At 49.4% G+C, this 20,785-nt stretch overlaps 1 protein-coding gene across 1 annotated transcript; it reads right to left on the bottom strand.

Annotated features, from left to right (window-relative positions):
- Positions 1–7,102: 7,102 nt before the first annotated feature.
- LOC132578116 (ragulator complex protein LAMTOR5) lies at positions 7,103–20,668 on the bottom strand. Its single transcript, XM_060247963.1, has 5 exons — positions 20,553–20,668; positions 13,947–14,025; positions 13,739–13,800; positions 9,891–10,008; positions 7,103–7,635 (listed from the first exon to the last, which is right to left on the bottom strand). The coding sequence occupies exons 2-5, from the start codon at positions 13,979–13,981 to the stop codon at positions 7,575–7,577; spliced, it is 276 nt and encodes a 91-aa protein (XP_060103946.1). The 5' UTR covers positions 13,982–14,025; positions 20,553–20,668; the 3' UTR covers positions 7,103–7,574.
- Between the last annotated feature and the right edge of the window lie 117 nt (positions 20,669–20,785).

Below are 20,785 nucleotides of genomic sequence, written 5' to 3'. Positions count from 1 at the left end.
TGAAAAATATGTTTCCAAACCACGGATTCTCATGATTTTTGCTTTGGGCCACCCCAAGATAACCAGCCAATCACATATCATGTCCATGGGCAGATTTTGCACCACAGAAATTGTGGCTCCACGGCTTCGTGGCAGCGCCAGGGACCAAAAACTTGCTTTTGGACCACGGATCCTCATGGATCCACGTGATTTTTGCTTCAGATCCCAAGCCCTCCATCCAGTCACATATCATGTCCATCGGCAGAGTCTGCACCACAGAAATCATGGATCCACGGCTTCGTGGCAGTGCCAGGGACCAAAAACTTGATGTTGGACCACGGATCCTCATGATTTCTGCTTTGGATCCCCCAAGCCCTCCATCCAGTCACATATCATGCCCATGGGCAGAGTTTGCACCCCAGAAATCATGGATCCACGGCTTCGTGGAAGCGTCAGAAATCAAAAACTTGGTTTTGAACCATGGATCCATGTGATTTCTGCCTAGGATCCCCCCAAACCCTCCATCCATCCACATATCATGTCCATGGGCAGAGTTTGCACCACAGAAATCGTGGATCCATGGCTTCATGGCAGCACCAGGGACCAAAAACTTGGTTTTGGACCACAGATCCTCATGGATCCACGTGATTTCTGCTTCAGATCCTCCCCAAGCACTACATCCAATCACATATCCTGTCCATGGGCAGAGTTTGCACAACAGAAATCGTGGATCCACAGCTTCATGGCAGCACCAAGGACAAAAAACTTGGTTATGAACCACCGATCCTCATGGATTCCCATGATTTTTGTGTTGGATCCCCCCCCAGGCTCACTATGCAATCACATATCATGTCCATGGGCAGAGAATCCACCACAAAAATCATGGATCCACGGCTTGGTGGCAGCACCATGGAACAAAAACTTGGTATTGGACCACAGATCCTCATGGATGCACATAATTTTTGTGTTGGATCCACCCATGCCCTCCATCCAGTCACATATCCTGTCCATGGACAAAGTTTGCACCACAGAAATCGTGAATCCACAGCTTTGTGGAAGTGCCAGGGACAAAAAACTTGGTTTTGGACCACGGATCCTCATGGATCCACTTTATTTTTGCTTCAGATCCCCCAAAGCCCTCCATCCAGTCACATATCATGTCCATGGGCAGAGTTTCCACAACAGAAATCATGGATCCACGGCTTCGTGGAAGAGCCAGGGACCAAAAACTTGCTTTTGGACCACAGATGCTCATGGATCCACATGATTTTTGCTTTGGATCCCCCCAGCCTCAACATCTATTCTTATATCATGTCCATGGGCAGAGTTTGCACCACAGAAATCGTGGATCCACGGCTTCGTGGCAGCGCCAGGGACCAAAAACTTGGTTTTGGATTACGGATCCTCATGGATTCACGTTTTTGCTTTGGATCCCCCAAAGCTCACCATCCAATCACATATCACGTCCATGGGCAGAATTTGCACCACAGAAATCATGGATCCACGGCTTCGTGGCAGCGCCAGGGACCAAAAACTTGGTTTTGAATCACGGATCCTCATGGATCCACATGATTTTTGCTTTGGATCCCCCCAGCCTCACCATCTATTCTTATATCATGTCCATGGGCAGAGTTTGCATCACAGAAATCAGCTGATCGGCGGTCCCTTTAACTAGTGCGGGAGACTGGGGGCTGCTTCTGCCCCCGTCCCCGCACACTATTTTAGTGCAGGGAAGGGAGGGCAGCTGCAAGAGCCACTCTCTTGACGGCCTTTCTTCCCTAGCTGACACTAAAATAGAGCATGGGGGCAGGGCAGTACCTGCCCCCAGCTGATCTGCTCGGACCTTTAACTGGTGACGGGGGCTGCATCTGCCCCCGCCCTGCGTGCTAGGGTTGCCAGGTCAAATTTAAGAAATATCTGGGGACTTTGGGGGTGGAGCCAGAAGACATTAAGGGTAGAGCCAAGATCAAGGCTGTGAAAAGCATAATTGAACTCCAAGGGAGTTCTGCCCATCACATTTAAAGGGACGGCACACCTTTTCAATTCCTTCCTTCCATAGGAAATAATGAAGGATAGGGGCACCTTCTTTTGGGGCTCATAGAATTGGACCCCCTGGTCCAATCATTTTGAAACTTGGGGGATATTTCGGAGAGAGGCACTAGATGCTATACTGAAAATTTGGTGCCTCTACCTCAAAAAACAGCTCCCCCCCAGACCCCAGATACCCATGGATCAATTCTCCATGATTTTCTATGGGAATAAATCTCCATAGGGAATAACAGAGTTTCCAGCAGACATTTCTCTCCCCTCCCCCCGCTTTCTGATGACCCTGAAGCGGGGGGAGGGCCTCCAAACTGGGGGATCCCCTGCCCCCACCTGGGGATTGGCAACCCTACTGCGTGCTATTTTAGTGGCGAGAATGGAGGCAGGTGGTGAGAGCGATTCTCCCTGCCACTCTCACTGCCACCGCCCTCCCTTCCTGCCACTAAAATAGCTGTCGGGCAGGAGCAGAAGCAGCCCCCAGTTGATCTGAGCCTTTAACTTGTGGGAGGGGTTGGGAGCTGCTTCTGCCCCCGACCAGACACGCTATTTTACTGGCAGGAAGGGAGGGCGGTGGCAGTGAGAGCGGCAGGGAGAATCCTTCTCACTACCGGCCTCCGTTCCGGCCACTAAAATAGCGCCCAGGCCAGGGGCAGAAGCAGGCACCAAGAGCCCCGATTGCTTCTGCTGCCTGCCCCGCAAGTGAATTCTCCACCCTGCAAATCACTCGTGGGCCAGAGACACCCTGTGAGGTAGATGAAGATATTGGATTTATATCCCGCCCTCCACTCCGAAGAGTCTCAGAGCGGCTCACAATCTCCTTTACCTCCCCCCCCCCCCACAACAGACACCCTGTGAGGTAGATGATATTGGATTTATATCCCGCCCTCCACTCCAAAGAGTCTCAGAGCAGCTCACAATCTCCTTTACCTTCCCCCCCTCCCACAACAGACACTCTGGGAGGTAGATGAAGATATTGGATTTATATCCCACCCTCCACTCCGAAGAGTCTCAGAGCAGCTCACAATCTCCTTTCCCTTCCTCTCGCACAACAGACACCCTGTGAGGTAGATGAAGATATTGGATTTATATCCCGCCCTCCATTCCGAAGAGTCTCAGAGGGGCTCACAATCTCCTTTACCTCCCCCCCCCACAACAGACACCCTGTGAGGTAGATGAAGATATTGGATTTATATCCCACCCTCCACGCCGAAGAATCTCAGAGCGGCTCACAATCTCCTTTACCTTCCCCCCCCTCACAACAGACACCCTGTGAGGTAGATGAAGATATTGGATTTATATCCCACCCCCCACTCCGAAGAGTCTCAGAGCAGCTCACAATCTCCTTTACCTTCCCCCCCTCCCACAACAGACACTCTGGGAGGTAGATGAAGATATTGGATTTATATCCCGCCCTCCACTCCGAAGAGTCTCAGAGCGGCTCACAATCTCCTTTCCCTTCCTCCCGCACAACAGACACCCTGTGAGGTGTCTGGAGAGGGCTCTCCCAGCAGCTGCCCTTTCAAGGACAACCTCTATGGCTGACCCTAGGCCATGCTAGCAGGTGCAAGTGGAGGAGTGGGGAATCCAACCCGGTTCTCCCAGATGAGTCCGCACACTTAACCACTACACCAAATTGGCTCTCCAGTAACTGGCTCTCCATTGCTTCAGTAACATTAGCTGGAAGTGACTGCATGTGATCATAGAATAAAAGCTAGTAAGGATTTGTACTTATTACTCACTGTGTGTCTCTGAGAGGGCTGTTTATATGGCTGACTATTCACTCTCGTTTAAACAGGGGAAACCTTGGAAATGCCTTGATGCAGGCTGGTTTGGGAGAAGCAGGGATGTCTACCCTAAAGAAAATATATAATTTCTGATACAATTTTGTTGACATCAGCCATTACACCAGTAATGAAGTTGGGTCAGATTCCTCCCCTCCTATGCCCTGGTATGCCTTAATGTGAATTAGAAGTAGGCCTAAGATAAAAATGGGAAGATCTCTGTTTGCTATGCATGCTAAGAAGTGTCATAGAGGCACGGTAAGCATGAGCTTGCTGTTCAGCAAAAAAGAAACCATTGAAACCAAATGATGCTGAAAGAGTTTGTGTTTTTGGTGTACATCAAGAACAAACAGTGCCAAAAATAAACTTCCTTCAGTTTTGGAATAAAATTAAGACTTGAAATCATGATAACTTACTTAGCTTAGTGACCTAAGAATCCTGGGAAATTATTTAATATAAATGATATTGGCAAAAGAATCAGGGCACTGGTGGTTTAATCTCAGTTTCTAGGAGGCTGGTTTGTGCCTTCTTCCCAAAGAGCATAAGGCAGGTTAAGAACCATGTCTGACAATCTGAGCCTTATAGGGGAAATATTCCTGGAACATAAAAGCATAAGAAGAGTCCTGCTGGATCAGACCAATGGTCCAGCTAGTCCATCATGGAGAGCCAGTTTGGTGTAGTAGTTAAGTGTGCAGACTCTTATCTGGGAGAACCAGGTTTGATTCCCCACTCCTCCACTTGCACCTGCTGGAATGGCCTTGGGTCAGCCATAGCTCTGGCAGAGGTTGTCCTTGAAAGGGCAGCTGCTGTGAGAGCCCTCTCCAGCCCCACCCACCTCACAGGGTGTCTCTTGTGGGGGAGGAAGAGAAAGGAGATTGTGAGCCCCTCTGGAGACTCTTCAGAGTGGAGGGCGGGATATAAATCTAATATCTTCATCTACCTCACAGGGTGTCTGTTGTGGGAGAGGAAGGGAAAGGAGATTGTGAGCCCCTCTGAGACTCTTCGGAGTGCAGGGTGGGATATAAATCCAATATCTCCATCTACCTCACAGGGTGTCTGTTCTGGGGGAGGAAGGGAAAGGAGATTGTGAGCCGCTCTGAGACTCTTCAGAGTGGAGGGCGGGATATAAATCCAATATCTCCATCTACCTCACAGGGTGTCTGTTGTGGGGGAGGAAGGTAAAGGAGATTGTGAGCCGCTCTGAGACTCTTCGGAGTGGAGGGCGGGATATAAATCCAATATCTCCATCTACCTCACAGGGTGTCTGTTGTGGGGGAGGAAGGGAAAGGAGATTGTGAGCCGCTCTGAGACTCTTCGGAGTGGAGGGCGGGATATAAATCCAATATCTTCATCTACCTCACAGGGTGTCTGTTGTGGGGGGGGGGGAGGTAAAGGAGATTGTGAGCCGCTCCGAGACTCTTCGGAGTGGAGGGCGGGATATAAATCCAATATCATCATCTTCTTCTTCTGCGGCATTTAGGTGGGCTCTCAGGCTCCATCAGGGCTAGTTATACACTTACACATAAAGGTCACAATTTTTAGGCCAGTTTTAGGCTGTTAGCAGGCTTATAAATGCCTATTGGTGCTGTAAGAGTCTGTTGTTATTACATGAGGATGGCACTGCATAACCTGACACAGTTATCTGGGATGAGATGCTCAAACAACACAAGAGAGAGGAGGGGGGGGGGGTTCTTGCTGCTTCTTTGTTTTGTGTATTCATGTTTCGATTTTTTTTTTTTTTGCAAGAAGTAGAACGTTAGCATAGTATTTACCAGTGTTGCTTATAACAGGATTCTTTTCTCCCTTTCTCACAATACTAGAACTCGTGGGCATTCGATGAAATTGCTGAGCAGAAAGGTTAAAACGGATAAAAGGAAGTACTTCTTCACCCAAAGGGTGATTAACATGTGGAATTCACTGCCACAGGAGGTGGTGGCGGCCACAAGTATAGCCACCTTCAAGAACGGTTTAGATAAAAATATGGAGCACAGGTCCATCAGTGGCTATTAGCCACAGTGTATGTGTGTATATAAAATTTTTTGCCACTGTGTGACACAGAGTGTTGGACTTGATGGGCCGTTGGCCTGATCCAACATGGCTTCTCTTATGTTCTTACACACAATGGGGAAAAACAAAGGAGACCTGGATGTACTTTGTACATGATTTTCAATGGCTTCCATGTAATCATTTATATTAATCTTCCCATCTCTCATTTTCATATTCTTATTCTGCTCTTCCAGTCAAGAAGTGAGTTGGGAGGGCCAGACCCGCTTCGTGTCAAGCAGAAACGCCTCATGCATTTTTAGTTCTACTGTGAAGATTACCTATGGTATAATTGCTTAGTCCGTCTTCCATATCCAGTGAATACACACACAAGAACATAAGAGAAGCCATGTTGGATCAGGCCAGTGGCCCATCCAGTCCAACACTCTGTGTCACATAAGAACATAAGAGAAGCCATGTTGGATCAGGCCAATGGCCCATCTAGTCCAACACTCTGTGTCACATAAGAACATAAGAGAAGCCATGTTGGATCAGGTTAATGGCCCCTCCCGTCCAACACTCTGCATCACATAAGAGAAGCCATGTTGGATCAGGCCAATGGCCCATCCAGTCCAACACTCTGGGTCACATAAGAACATAAGAGAAGCCATGTTGGATCAGGCCAGTGGCCTCTCCAGTCCGACACTCTGTGTCACATAAGAACATAAGAGAAGCCATGTTGGATCAGGCCAATGGCCCATCTAGTCCAACACTCTGTGTCACATAAGAACATAAGAGAAGCCATGTTGGATCAGGTTAATGGCCTCTCCCGTCCAACACTCTGCATCACATAAGAGAAGCCATGTTGGATCAGGCCAATGGCCCCTCCAGTCCAACACTCTGTGTCACATAAGAACATAAGAGAAGCCATGTTGGATCAGGCCAATGGCCCGTCCAGTCCAACACTCTGTGTCACATAAGAACATAAGAGAAGCCATGTTGGATGAGGCCAATGGCCCATCCAGTCCAACACTCTGTCACATAAGAACGTAAGAGAAGCCATGTTGGATCAGGCCAATGGCCATCCAGCTGCAAATCCTATTTATCTGCTCAATGGGGATAGCTGCCAGAGGATTATGATCTCGTGGATGGACAATTTTGAGCTCTTCTAAATATATGGATTTGGAGTGCTTCTATCTGATCGAGGGGTCTCAAGAATTACTGAAATTCCCAAATCTCTTTGTATCTCTTGATCAGGTGGTGTAATACAAAAATCGGCAAGAGTTTTACAAAATAGGCTAAGAAACCCAGACTAGTCACTTAGAAGCATAAATAACTGTATTGAGAGAAGTTACATGACTATTTCCATCACATTCCTAGGCAAATTTTAACAATGTTTGCAAAATATGAATTTGTAAATATCAGGGTATCTCGTTCACGAAGAAAGAACATTACAGCCAGAAATACAAAATGGAACATACAGAAATTTAGTCAAAACTGCACCAAACAAGCAGTGTATTTTCCTCTTCTAGCACACATGGGGCAGCTGCCGAGGTGTTGTTTCTGCAGCTCCACAGCAAAAAAGCTTTCCAGGCTTGGTGGCATAAGGCATCAGATATTAAGATGAACCGGATTCCTGCGTGAACTTAAGATGGAACGTATTTGCAGTCGGAAGCAACTGGGTTCCTCTAATGACGCCGGATATAAAATCCGTATCGAATGTGAAGGAGAAAGGCAGTCCACAATAGTGAGTTACTGAAGGGCAAGAAGACGCGCTGCAGGATGAGATCAAGATGCCATTTTGTGCACTGCCACTGTGATGCCATCATGTTTCTGGATCATGATATTACTAAAAGGAAACGAAATATTTTTTTTTCCCTCCACATATGCCACTATTATAATCCCGAGCAGTCACATTAACAGAACTCTTAAAAACAGCTGTTACTTTCAGTCTAATTTTCAAAGTGTTTATGTGTGATGAAGCTGTAGCATTTATTACTGCAACAGCTCTGAAGAAGTTGAGGAAGGGCGTTTTCGCACTTACCTTAAGCCGGAGAGACGTCCCTCTTCACCGCGCAGCGTCTGCACGGTTTTCGCACTAATTGCAACGCAGCACCTGGAAGAGCCGCAAAGCCCTTCGGCTTTTGCGTCGCAAATGGAAACTGGTTTTTGGCGGTTTACATTTGCGACGCAAAAGCCGCGGGACTTTGCGGCTCTTCCAGGTGCTGCGGAGCAATTAGTGCGAAAACCGTGCAGACGCTGCACGGTGAAGAGGGACGTCGCTCCGGCTTAAGGTAAGTGCGAAAACGCTCAAAGTCTATGAAATAGGGATTTCCATACCCACAGCCCTCAGTAGTGCCCTGTCTGAGAGGTTTTTGCTTTTTATGTCACAAAATAAAATTTTACACTCCAATAAGACATAAGATTTTGCTTTTCAGTGTGTTTCAAACGTCAACAAACACTCGAAACTGCAGAACAGTCAAATAACAGAGGAACAATCGGGCAGTACCATTAACAGACAAGTAGTCTTGTAGATTGTTTACCACAAATAGCACAAATGAGCCACTTACTGCTTAAGAGATGTGCAAATGCAAGGGTCAGACCCAACCACATGCTCTCAGCATGTCTCATAGCATGGGAAATCAACAAGAAAGTTCTGTCAGTTTGGGCTCCATATTTTTTCCCAGTTTGAAAAGGCAAAACAGAAATGGTTACTTAGTGTTTCCAAATCTGTGCCCTTTTTAACCTTACAGAGTTGCATTCAAATAAGTCACTGCTTCTGAGGTGCATTCCCAAATTCATCTCTCATAAAAGCAAAAGATAAAAGTGTCTTCTCATGGAATCCCCAAAGCGGTTAAAATTTACTAGCCTGATTACACTTATGTATCACAAAAAAAAACACCTTAACCCATGGACCTCCCAAGCAATTTATGCAAAAGTAATTACCTGTCCCATGTGAGTAGCAATCCACAAGGCTGATCAAGAGATTATGCAAGCTATTTTACACTAGTATTGGAATACTGAAGCAATCAGAGAAAGAATCTTCTCTTGCTCACCTTTGCTGTTCGCATGGGCCCTGGCTGAAGTGATGGGGAGGGACAGTGGCTCAGTGGTAGAGCATCTGCTTGGTAAGCAGAAGGTCCCAGGTTCAATCCCCGGCATCTCCAAAAAAGGGTCCAGGCAAATAGGTGTGAAAAACCTCAGCTTGAGACCCTGGAGAGCCGCTGCCAGTCTGAGTAGACAAGACTGACTTGGATGATGAAGAAGAAGATATTGGATTTATATCCCGCCCTCCACTCCGAAGAGTCTCAGAGCGGCTCACAATCTCCTTTACCTTCCCCCCCCACAACAGACACCCTGTGAGGTAGATGAAGATATAGGATTTATATCCCGCCCTCCACTCTGAAGAGTCTCAGAGCAGCTCACAATCTCCTTTCCCTTCCTCCCCCACAACAGACACCCTGTGAGGTGGGTGGGGCTGAGAGGACTCTCACAGCAGCTGCCCTTTCAAGGACAACCTCTGCCAGAGCTATGGCTGACCCAAGGCCATTCCAGCAGGTGCAAGTGGAGGAGTGGGGAATCAAACCCGGTTCTCCCAGATAAGAGTCCGCACGCTTAACCACTACACCAAACTGGCTCTCCAAAGGGGGTCTGATTCAGTATATGGCAGCTTCATATGTCCATATATATGTCCATATGGCAGCTAAAGGCAAACTTGGGAGGGGAAACCTTGCTTGCCTACCCCCTCTAATACTGTGCCTGCCCATTCACCATTTCCCCCCGTCTGTCTGCCTCCCTGCTCCCTTCCCCTGGCTATTCTGCTGCTTGCTTCCCAGCCGCAACACTGTTCTGTAAGTGTGTGTGTGGGGGGGCAGCAGCTTCTGCCCTGTCCCATCTGACTCGATCTGCAAGTCCCCTCCCACATGCAACAGGGATGCTGCTGGATGGCAAGTGCAGACAACTTTCCTCTAGAGGGAAATGCAGTTCTTCCCCCTTTAAAAAAGCGGTCATGTATTTTTCTGCAAACCAGGGAGGGGGAGAGGTTAAATATCTACAGGCAGGACCACCCTGAAAATTAGATATATTGGTGATGTACACGCTTACCCGGTATCTGATTCCAGGCAAACGACAGGAATATCGGTTGGATCAGACGTTAGTTTGGCTGCCTGCTGAGCCAGAACAGATATCACGCCTGCATGTTCGTCTGTAAGGGTGCCACGACCTAAAAGACAGTGCAGGACGGTAAAAGATTGACACACACACACACATATATATCCATATTTAAGCCATTAAAAGATATAAGATGGGAGTTAATTCAGGAGTGCACTATTCTTACAAAAAAGGGTGGGATAGCATTTTAACCCTGCTTTATTGGCAGCACCTTCTTCCACTTTTAATCTCATAAAATGAGATGTACCAAGACTACATCACCTTTAAAGCCCTATATGGCCTAGGACCTGCCTACCTTAGGGACCATCTCTCCCCACATGTTCCCCAGAGAGTGCTTAGATCTGGTTCTCAAAATCTGCTAGTAATCCCCGGGCCAAAGGAGGCCCGTCTGAAGTCAACCAGGGACAGGGCCTTTTCGATTACAGCTCCCTGCTGGTGGAACCAGCTACCGGAAGAGGTGAGGGCCTTGCGGCACCTTGGGCAGTTCCGCAAGGCCTGTAAGACAGTCCTCTTCCGGTTGGCATATAACTGACTGGTACCTAAAAAGTGCAAAGGAAAGTTGTAGAATAGCACCACACTGTTAGTTCGTTTTCTTGTTTTAACTGCTGTAAATTATTTAATGTATTTTAATATTTATTAATCTTATTGTATGAATTTCATGTTGTAAGCCGCCCTGAGCCCGCCTCGGTGGGGAGGGCGGGATATAAATCGAATAAATAAATACATCAGAAGACACTTGAATGAAATACTCTGTTCAAGGATCAAAAGAAGTACTAGTTCATACAGCTGGAATTGGTTTCCACGACATGTAGTTTTGTTCACTAGCTAAGATGGCTTTTAAAAAGAGACATTAATGGAAGATCTGCCAAAGGTCACTGCACATTTTCCAGATTCTGGGAGCAAGTAACCCCACCAGTGAGCTTCCTAGACGGCTGGCTGCTTGCTGAATACAAAATACTGTCCTACAGGGATCTGAATACGGATAAGGTTTTTACTTGCCTCTGCTACACTGTTTGAGGAAGAATCGCACTGCTACAGCACCAACCCCAAATCAGACTTTTCCCTGCAGCCACTGTGGCCGCATCTGCCTGTCCCGCATTGGTCTTATCAGCCACCAGCGAGCCTGCAGCAGACGTGGACTACTGTACCCTTCTTAAATCTTCGTTCGCGAAGTCAAGCCGAGAGAGAGCTACACTGTTATTGTCTTGGCCCAGAGTAAATACACCTTCCATCTTGCTCCAGGAGCCAGTTTGGTGTAGTGGTTAAGAGCATGGACTCTAACCTGGGAGAACCAGGTTTGATTCCCCACTCCTTCACATGCAGCCAGCTGAGTGACCTTGGGTCAGTCACACTCTCTCAGCCCTGCCTACCTCACAGGGTGTCTGTTGCAGGGAGAGGACGGGAAGGAGTTTGTAAGCTGCTCTGAGACTTCAAGTGAAGGGCAGGGTATAAATCCAACTCTTATTTTTAACAGAAGAAGATGAAGAAAAAGATATTGGATTTATATCTCGCCCTCCACTCCAAAGAGTCTCAGAGCGTCTCACAATCTCCTTTCCCTTCCTCCCCCACAACAGACACCCTGTGAGGTGGGTGGGGCTGGAGAGGGCTCTCACAGCAGCTGCCCTTTCAAGGACAACCTCTGCCAGAGCTATGGCTGACCCAAGGCCATTCCCTATTTTCCTCCCCTTCATTTATCTAATCCTCTTGGATTCTCTGTTCTGGTACTATTCCCTTCTACTGCCCTTCTTACTCTCTGCCACATTTCCCAACCTTTTCTTTACTCCTCCTCAGTTTCTCATTTGTCTTTTTCTCTCTTCCCTGACCATGTCTTCCATTCTTTAGGTTCTTATAGATATTGGATTTATATCCCGCTCTCCACTCCGAAGAGTCTCAGAGTGGCTCACAATCTCCTTTACCTTCCTCCCCCCACAACAGACACCCTGTGAGGTGGGTGGGGCTGGAGAGGGCTCTCACAGCAGCTGCCCTTTCAAGGACAGAGTCTCAGAGCGGCCTACAATCTCCTTTCCCTTCCTCCCCCACAACAGACACCCTGTGAGGTGGGTGGGACTGGAGAGGGCTCCCACAGCAGCTGCCCTTTCAAGGACAGAGTCTCAGAGCAGCCTACAATCTCCTTTACCTTCCTCCCCCCACAACAGACACCCTGTGATGTGGGTGGGGCTGGTGAGGGCTCTCACAGCAGCTGCCCTTTCAAGGAAAGAGTCCCAGAACGGCCTACAATCTCCTTTCTTTTCCTCCCCCACAACAGGCACCCTGTGAGGTAAAAGAAGATATTGGATTTATATCCCACCCTGCACTCCGAAGAGTCTCAGAGCGGCTCACAATCTCCTTTCCCTTCCTCCCTCACAACAGACACCCTGTGAGGTGGGTGGGGCTGGTGAGGGCTCTCACAGCAGCTGCCCTTTCAAGGACAGATTCTCAGAGCGGCCTACAATCTCCTTTCCCTTCCTCCCCCACAACAGACACCCTGTGAGGTGGGTCGGGCTGGAGAGGGCTCTCACAACAGCTGCCCTTTCAAGGACAGATTCTCAGAGCGGCCTACAATCTCCCTTCCCTTCCTCCCCCACAACAGACACCCTGTGAGGTGGGTGGGGCTGGAGAGGGCTCTCACAACAGCTGCCCTTTCAAGGACAGAGTCTCAGCGCCCTACAATTTCCTTTCCCTTCCTCCCCCACAACAGACACCCTGTGAGGTGAGTGGGGCTGGAGAGGGCTCTCACAGCAGCTGCCCTTTCAAGGACAACTCTTGCAAAAGCTATGGCTGACTCAAGGCCATGCTAGCAGGTGCAAGTGGAGGAGTGGGGAATCAAACCCGGTTCTCCCAGATAAAGAGTCCGCACACTTAACCACTACACCAAACTGGCTCTCCAACACCAAACTGGCTCGCTATTAGCTACCTATTTTACATAAGCGACTTTAAGAATGGCCACAAAGTTCTAAGTTGAAGATAACCCGTATCTCTTTAACTAGGAAGAGGGGCATGAAGATAATTTCCCTTTGTTTAGAGTCCACCCCTCCCCACAATTCTGCATTCCTATTCATTCAAGAAGGACAACTCCACATAGATCATTAAGTGTTTCAGGAGTTCATCGTAAACAAATTAAGAGCCCTTGGGGTACACTCGGAAGAATTATCAGGAGTTGGCAGCAGTGGAGAGTAACGGATGGGTTAGCTGAGGACTTTATGAGAGCGGACAAAACCTAATGGAAGAGAACACGAAAGCTTTAAGAGGTATGTTGTATGAGTAGGGTTGCCAAGTCCAATTTAAGAAATATCTGGGGACTTTGGGGGTGGAGCCAAGATCAATGCTGTGACAAGCATAACTGAACTCCAAAGGGAGGTCTGGCCATCACATTTAAAGGAACTGAACACCTTTTAAATGCCTTCCTTCCATAGGAAATAATGAAGGATAGGGGCACCTTCTTTTGGGGCTCATAGAATTGGACCCCCTGGTCCAATCTTTTTGAAACTTGGGGGGTATTTTGGGGAGAGGCACTCGATGCTATACTGAAAATTTGGTGCCTCTACCCCAGAAAACAGCCCCCCCCCAGAGCCCCAGATACCCGCAGATCAATTCTCCATGATTTTCTATGGGAATAAATCTCCATAGGGAATAATAGAGTTCCCAGCAGACATTTCCCTCCCCTCCCCCCGCTTTCTGACGACCCTGAAGCAGGGGAGGGCCTCCAAACCGGGGGATCCCCTGCCCCCACCTGGGGATTGGCAACCCTAAGTATGAGAAGCAAAGTTTCTAAAGTTACTCACAACCCAGGTTTAGTCCCTGAGAATCAGCACATAAGACTCCCGCAATGGAAGGATTCTTCATTCTAGCAAAGAGGAAAACGACAGTAACTGCGCTGAAGAAAACAAACACGTAAGCAGTACCATGCCATGCCTCCCCCTCGAAATCCTGACTCTATAAAAAAGGCAGGTGGGAACTTTATGCAGAGAAGAAAAAGGAAGCAGCCCTTACGTGTCTTCTAAATGGTGCTCCAAGGCACCTTCCATCTTGTTCCGCCCCTGGAAGGTTGCCGTCAGCTGATTTCAGTCACCTGATAAGGGAATAAAGACGGTGGCTCAGTAGGACCAAGATTCTAAGCGGAGAAGGCGACTGTCGAGTTTGCATTGTTGAGTGCTGCTGCATGATTGGGGATCAGGCGATTATGTTTTACTTTGAGCCTTAATCAGACTGACGCAGAAGATGATGATTTTGAATTTATATCCCGCCCTATACTCTGCATCTCAGCGTCTCAGAGCAGTCACATTCTCCTCTACCTCCCCCCCCCCTCCACAACAAACACCCTGTGAGGTAGGTGGGGCTGAGAGTGCTTTTACAGGAGGAATGGTGGTTCAGTGGTAGAGCATCTGCTTGGGAAGCAGAAGGTCCCAGGTTCAATCCCCGGCATCTCCAAAAAAGGGTCCAGGCAAATAGGTGTGAAAAACCTCAGCTTGAGACCCTGGAGAGACGCTGCCAGTCTGAGAAGACAATACTGACTTTGATGGACCAAGGGTCTGATTCAGTATAAGGCAGCTTCATATGTTCATATGACAACCTCTGCCAGAGCTATGGCTGACCCAAAGCCATCTCAGCAGGTGCAAGTGGAGGAGTGGGGAATCAAACCTGGTTCTCCCAGATAAGAGTCTGCCCTTTCAAAGACAACCTCTGCCAGAGCTATGGCTGACCCAAGGCCATGCTAGCGGGTGCAAGTGGAGGAGTGGGGAATCAAACCTGGTTCTCCCAGATAAGAGTCCGCTCACTTCACCACTATGGCTCACCCAAGGCCATTCCAGCAGCTGCAAGTGGAGGAGTGGGGAATCAAACCTGGTTCTCCCAGATAAGAGTCTGCTCACTTCACCACTATGGCTGACCCAAGGCCATTCCAGCAGCTGCAAGTGGAGGAGTGGGGAATCAAACCTGGTTCTCCCAGATAAGAGTCCGCTCACTTCACCACTATGGCTGACCCAAGGCCATTCCAGCAGCTGCAAGTGGAGGAGTGGGGAATCAAACCTGGTTCTCCCAGATAAGAGTCTGCTCACTTAACCACTATGGCTGACCCAAGGCCATTCCAGCAGCTGCAAGTGGAGGAGGGGGGAATCAAACCCGGTTCTCCCAGATAAGAGTCCGCACACTTCACCACTACACCAAACTGAGCTCTCAGAACACAGAGAGGGGTTCCATAGATAAGCGGGATTTATTTCCGATCGAACCCGTTTGAGATGGTGGATTTGTCACTTCGATTAATTATCATATTCATCCTGACTCTTCAAACAGCCCAGTAAAACAAAGTTGGAGTCCAGCGGTACCTTTAAGAACAACAAAGTTTCATTCAAAGTATAAGATTTCTTGTGCAAGCACACTTCAGTATTTATTGTCCTCACCGCACATCCAGTAAGGAGGGTGTGTGAAAAGATGAGAGCTAGGAGATTGCCTGATGAGGTTATGGTAAAAATGAGAGCGGTTAACAGAGGTCAAGTAAAGGATTCCACCACCCCCCCCCATTTTGCAAACTCTTGATATGAGATTCAGGCACAAAGATGATCTATCTTGAGGCATTAAAAGGATCGAAAGGTAAAGGTCGTCCCCTGTGCAAGCACCAATAGTTTCCGACTCTGGAGCCAGTTTGGTGTAGCGGTTAAGTGTGTGGACTCTTATCTGGGAGAACCGGGTTTGAGTCCCCACTCCTCCACTTGCACCTGCTGGAATGGCCTTGGGTCAGCCATAGCTCTGGCAGAGGTTGTCCTTGAAAGGGCAGCTGCCGTGAGAGCCCTCTCCAGCACCACCCACCTCACGGGGTGTCTGTTGTGGGGGAGGAAGGGAAAGGAGATTGTGAGCCGCTCTGAGACTCTTCGGAGTGGAGGGCGGGATATAAATCCAATATCATCTTCTTGGGGTGACGTTGCTTTCATAACGTTTTCACGGCAGACTTTTGACAGGGTGGTTTGCCATTGCCTTCCCCAGTCATCGACGCTTTCCCCCCAGCAAGCTCTGGGACTCATTTGACTGACCTCGGAAGAATGGAAGACTGAGACAACCTGGAGCCGACTACCTGAACCAGCTCCCGCTGGGATTGAACTCAGGTTGTGAGCAGAGGGCTCCGACTGCAGTACTGCAGCTTTACCACTCTGCACCACGAGGATCTTCCCAAGGTAAAGGTAGTCCCCTGTGCAAGCACCAGTCGTTTCCGACTCTGGGGTTGCTTTCACAGCGTTTTCACAGCAGACTTTTTACGGGGGTGGTTTGCCATTGCCTTCCCCGGTCCTCTACACTTTCCCCCCAACAAGCTGGGCACTCATTTGACCGACCTCGGAAGGATGGAAGGCTGAGTCTTTAGCAAAAGCTTAAGACATATTAGGCCACACCCCCTGACGTCACCATTGTTTAGCATACGGCATTTCTGTAGAAAAAGCCCAGCAGCAGCTCATTTGCGTATTAGGCCACACCCCCTGATGCTAAGCCAGCCGGAACTGCGTTCCTGCTCAGCAAAACCCCTGCCTATGACATATATACAAATCAGTAATGCTTTCTTCTAGGGCTGCCAAGTCCAAGCCAAGAAATATCTGGGGACTTTGGGGGTGGAGCCTGGCGCAAGGGTGTGACAAGCATAACTGAAGTGCAAAGGGAGTTCTGGCCATCGCATTTAAAGGGACCGCACACCTTTTCAATGGTTTCCCTCGGTTGGAAATAATGAAGGATAGGGGCACCTTCTTTGGGGGCTCATAGAATGGGACCCCTCAGTCCAATCTTTTGGAAACTTGGGAAGTTCATTTGAGGAAAGGTGTTGGATGCTATGCTGAAAATGTGGTGCCTCTGCCTCAAAAAACAGCCCCCCCCCTGAGCCCCAGATACCCGCAAATCAATTCTCCATTATTCCCTATGGGAATTGGTGTCCATAGGGAATAATGAGTGCCCAGCAGACATTTCCTCCCCCCCCCCCCCCGCTTTCTGATGACCCTGAAGCTAGGGGAGGGCCTCTAAACGGGTGGGGGAGTCCCCGGCCCCCACCTGGGGATTGGGAACCCTACTTACTTCCTAGATTTAACTGGGAGAACACTCCGTACCCTTTACAAATAATCTTACTGTGGTCCAGTCATAAGGCACTGCTTCTGTTTTATCCTTTGCCCTGTTGAGTGTTACTAACGTTGTGTTTAAGCTGGAGAGTGTCCCCTATGTTTTGGTTTTTTTTTTTTTTTTTTAAATTAAAAGCAGTTTGGATCCATACAGACAGCACCGCGGCTGCGTTGTTCTGCAGCGAAACCCCCCCCCCCAAGAGTAACAGAAAAGCAATCCACTTTATTGGAAACGAGTTAATCGTCACTGCACTTTCAACAGACTTGTAGCCAAAAACTTTTAGGTGGGGAAGCCCACGGAATAAAATTTTAGGCGGAAGGGCCCCGGGGCGCAAAATGACATCACACCCTTTAAAAATAAATTAAAAAGGAGAGCGGCGGCAGCAGCAGCGAGGGTGGCGAGAGCAACGGGGCTGCAAGGACGGGGCAGGGTGAGGAGCAGGGAGAGCATGGGAGGTGGAAACGGGGCAGCGAGAGCGGTGGGGAGAGCAGGGGGTGGCGAAAACGGATGGTGGGGAGAGCGGGAGTGGTGAAAACAGGCAGCGAGAGCAGCAGGGAGTGTGGGGGAAGCAAAAACGGGGCAGCGAGAGCAGCGGGGGAGGTGAAAACGGACAGCGGGGAGAACGGGGGAAGTGAAAATGGGCAGCGAGGACAGCAGGGGAGGCAAAAATGGGCAGCGGGGAGAACGGGGGAAGTGAAAATGGAGAGTGAGGGCAGCAGGGGAGGCAAAAATGGGCTGCGGGGAGAACGGGGGAAGTGAAAATGGAGAGTGAGGACAGCAGGGGAGGCAAAAATGGGCTGCGGGGAGAACGGGGGAAGTGAAAATGGAGAGTGAGGACAGCAGGGGAAGCAAAAATGGGCTGCGGGGAGAACGGGGGAAGTGAAAATGGAGAGTGAGGGCAGCAGGGGAGGCAAAAATGAGCTGCGGGGAGAACGGGGGAAGTGAAAATGGAGAGTGAGGACAGCAGGGGAAGCAAAAATGGGCTGCGGGGAGAACGGGGGAAGTGAAAATGGAGAGTGAGGACAGCAGGGGAGGCAAAAATGAGCTGCGGGGAGAATGGGGGAAGTGAAAATGGAGAGTGAGGACAGCAGGGGAGGCAAAAATGAGCTGCGGGGAGAACGGGGGAAGTGAAAATGGAGAGTGAGGACAGCAGGGGAGGCAAAAATGGGCTGCGGGGAGAACAGGGGAAGTGAAAATGGGAAATGAGGACAGCAGGGGAGACAAAAATGGGCTGCGGGGAGAACGGGGGAAGTGAAAATGGAGAGTGAGGGCAGCAGGGGAGGCAAAAATGGGCTGCGGGGAGAACGGGGGAAGTGAAAATGGAGAGTGAGGACAGCAGGGGAGGCAAAAATGAGCTGCGGGGAGAACGGGGGAAGTGAAAATGGAGAGTGAGGACAGCAGGGGAGGCAAAAATGAGCTGCGGGGAGAACGGGGGAAGTGAAAATGGAGAGTGAGGACAGCAGGGGAGGCAAAAATGGGCTGCGGGGAGAACGGGGGAAGTGAAAATGGGAAATGAGGACAGCAGGGGAGACAAAAATGAGCTGCGGGGAGAATGGGGGAGGCGAAAACGGACAGTGGGGAGAATGGGGGAAGCGAAAACGGGCAACGAGGACAGCAGGGACAAAAATGAGCTGCGAAGAGAACAGTGAGGCGAAAACGGGCAGCGGGGAGAGCAGGGGAGGAAAAAACATGGGAAGCAAGAGTGCAGGGAGAGTGGCAGGGAAAGGAGGGGCCATAGAAGTGGAAGGGGGGGGGGTTAGGAGTGGTGCCCACCCCATAGCTAAGGGCCTGCTATTAAACAAGCCTCTGAGTTCATCCAAACTGACAGTTAAAATAAGGCCGGGGCTCTGCATGAGGAAAGAGGTGGTGAGGAGGCAGAGTACCCAGGAAACAAAGAGGGGTCACATTTTTCAAAGCATTCAATAAGTCCTCGTAAGGAAACGAGTATAGCAAGTGAAAGCTCTAAGCTCCCACTTTTCTCCCTGCTGTACGGTTTTTAAAAAGTGAATTTGTACTGGGGGCATGAAAACTGTGACCCTCACCTGAAGTATGGAGTTCTGCCTGCTGTTCTATCAAGCACACACAGAGAAAAATGGAAGAAACTACAAATAGATGTGGAGCTGCGCTTTGCCATGAAGAAGATGAAGATATTGGATTTATATCCTGCCCCCCACTCCAACGAGTCTCAGAGTGGCTCACGATCTCCTTTCCCTTCCTCCCCCACAACAGACACCCCGTGAGGTAGAAGATATTGGATTTATATCCCGCCCTCCACTCCGAAGAGTCTCAGAGCGGCTCACCATCTCCTTTAGCTTCCCCCCCCCTCCACAACAGACACCCTGTGAGGAAGAAGAAGATATTGGATTTATATCCCGCCCTCCACTCCAAAGAGTCTCAGAGCGGCTCACAATCTCCTTTACCTTCCTCCCCCACAACAGACACCCTGTGAGGTGGGTGGGGCTGAGAGGGTTCTCACACCAGCTGCCCTTTCAAGGACAACTCCTACGAAAGCTGTGGCTGACCCAAGGCCATTCCAGCAGTTGTAAGTGGAGGAGTGGGGAATCAAACCCGGTTCTCCCAGATAAGAAGATTGCAAATTTATACCACGCCCTTCTCTCTGAATTGGAGACTCAAGAGTGGCTTACAATGTTCTATATCTCCGCCACCCCCCCCCCCACAACAGACACCCTGTGAGGTGGGTGAGGCTGAGAGAGCTCTCCTAGAAACTGCCCTTTCAAGGACAACTCCTGCTATAGCTATGGCTAACCCAAGGCCATTCCAGCAGATGTAAGTGGAGGAGTGGGGAATCAAACCCGGTTCTCCAGAGCACACTTAGCTATTTCACCAAACTGGCTCTAATGGTACCATGGTGCCCAAAAGGGGGGAGGGGGGAGACAGCTGGTGGAGCAAAAGGAACTTTTTTAAAAAATCCTCTGCTACTGAGAAAGGCAGCCTGAGAACCAGTCTTACAGAAACAAACAAGACTCTTTCTCGCTGAGCGGAGTGAAGCAGCCGTCCCAGAGCAGCAGTGCACACAAAACCCGGAGGAAAACTTTGCTGGGCTTCTAAAGACACTCCCAGACAATGTGGATTTGCTCTGTCTCCAGCCCCCCCCCCCCCCCCCGCTGTCTTTTCCCCTTCCCTCTTCCCTAAAGGAGGGGGGAGAAGACAGCCTAAGAACAAAGGGAAGTTGTTGCTTTATGTCTCTTTCTCATTTCCAATTGATAGAAAGAGGAAGCGGAAAGAGCAAAGGGAATTTTTAAATTTAAAAAAAAAAGTGTCCTCTGCAACTGACAGAGGCAGCCTGCAAGTTACCAAGGCAGGGGAACACTCATTCTGCTTAGTACCCTGACAGGCGATAACGATGAGAGAAGGGGGCTGTAAAAAATGCTAGGAGAGCTATGGCACTGACTAGCACTAAGCGGCACTCGAACGCACAACACAACCTGGAAGAGCCGAACTCAAAACCAAGAAGCCCTTCCAGCCCATCCCTCGCTGTGAAGCACATACCTCCCGGCGGCCAGTTCTAGGACGAGCATGCGTGCTGCCTTCCGCTTGCAAGTACATTACGCAGTTCCGCATGGAAGAAGGCCAATAAGATGCCTCCACCTTAAAAGGACAAGTCCGGGGTGGGGAGAGCGTGCTGCTGAGTAAGAGCAGCTCACGGAGGCAGTATCAGTCGCTAGATAAGCTGCCTATTTGCTGCTGTCAGCCGAAAGCAATAAAAACAACTCCACAAGTGA

This window comes from Heteronotia binoei, chromosome 10 (assembly GCF_032191835.1).
Source record: "Heteronotia binoei isolate CCM8104 ecotype False Entrance Well chromosome 10, APGP_CSIRO_Hbin_v1, whole genome shotgun sequence".
NCBI lineage: Eukaryota > Metazoa > Chordata > Lepidosauria > Squamata > Gekkonidae > Heteronotia > Heteronotia binoei.
This window is presented reverse-complemented; position numbering and strand designations above follow the sequence as displayed.

Coding starts and splice junctions, on each gene's coding strand:
- LOC132578116 (XM_060247963.1), bottom strand. CDS start 13,981: ATGGAAGGTGCCTTGGAGCACCATTTAGAAGACAC. Junction 10,009..13,738: donor TCAGGGACTAAACCTGGGTT/GTGAGTAACTTT, acceptor ACTGTCTTTTAG/GTCGTGGCACCCTTACAGAC. Junction 7,636..9,890: donor TGCCTGGAATCAGATACCGG/GTAAGCGTGTAC, acceptor GTTTCCTTTTAG/TAATATCATGATCCAGAAAC.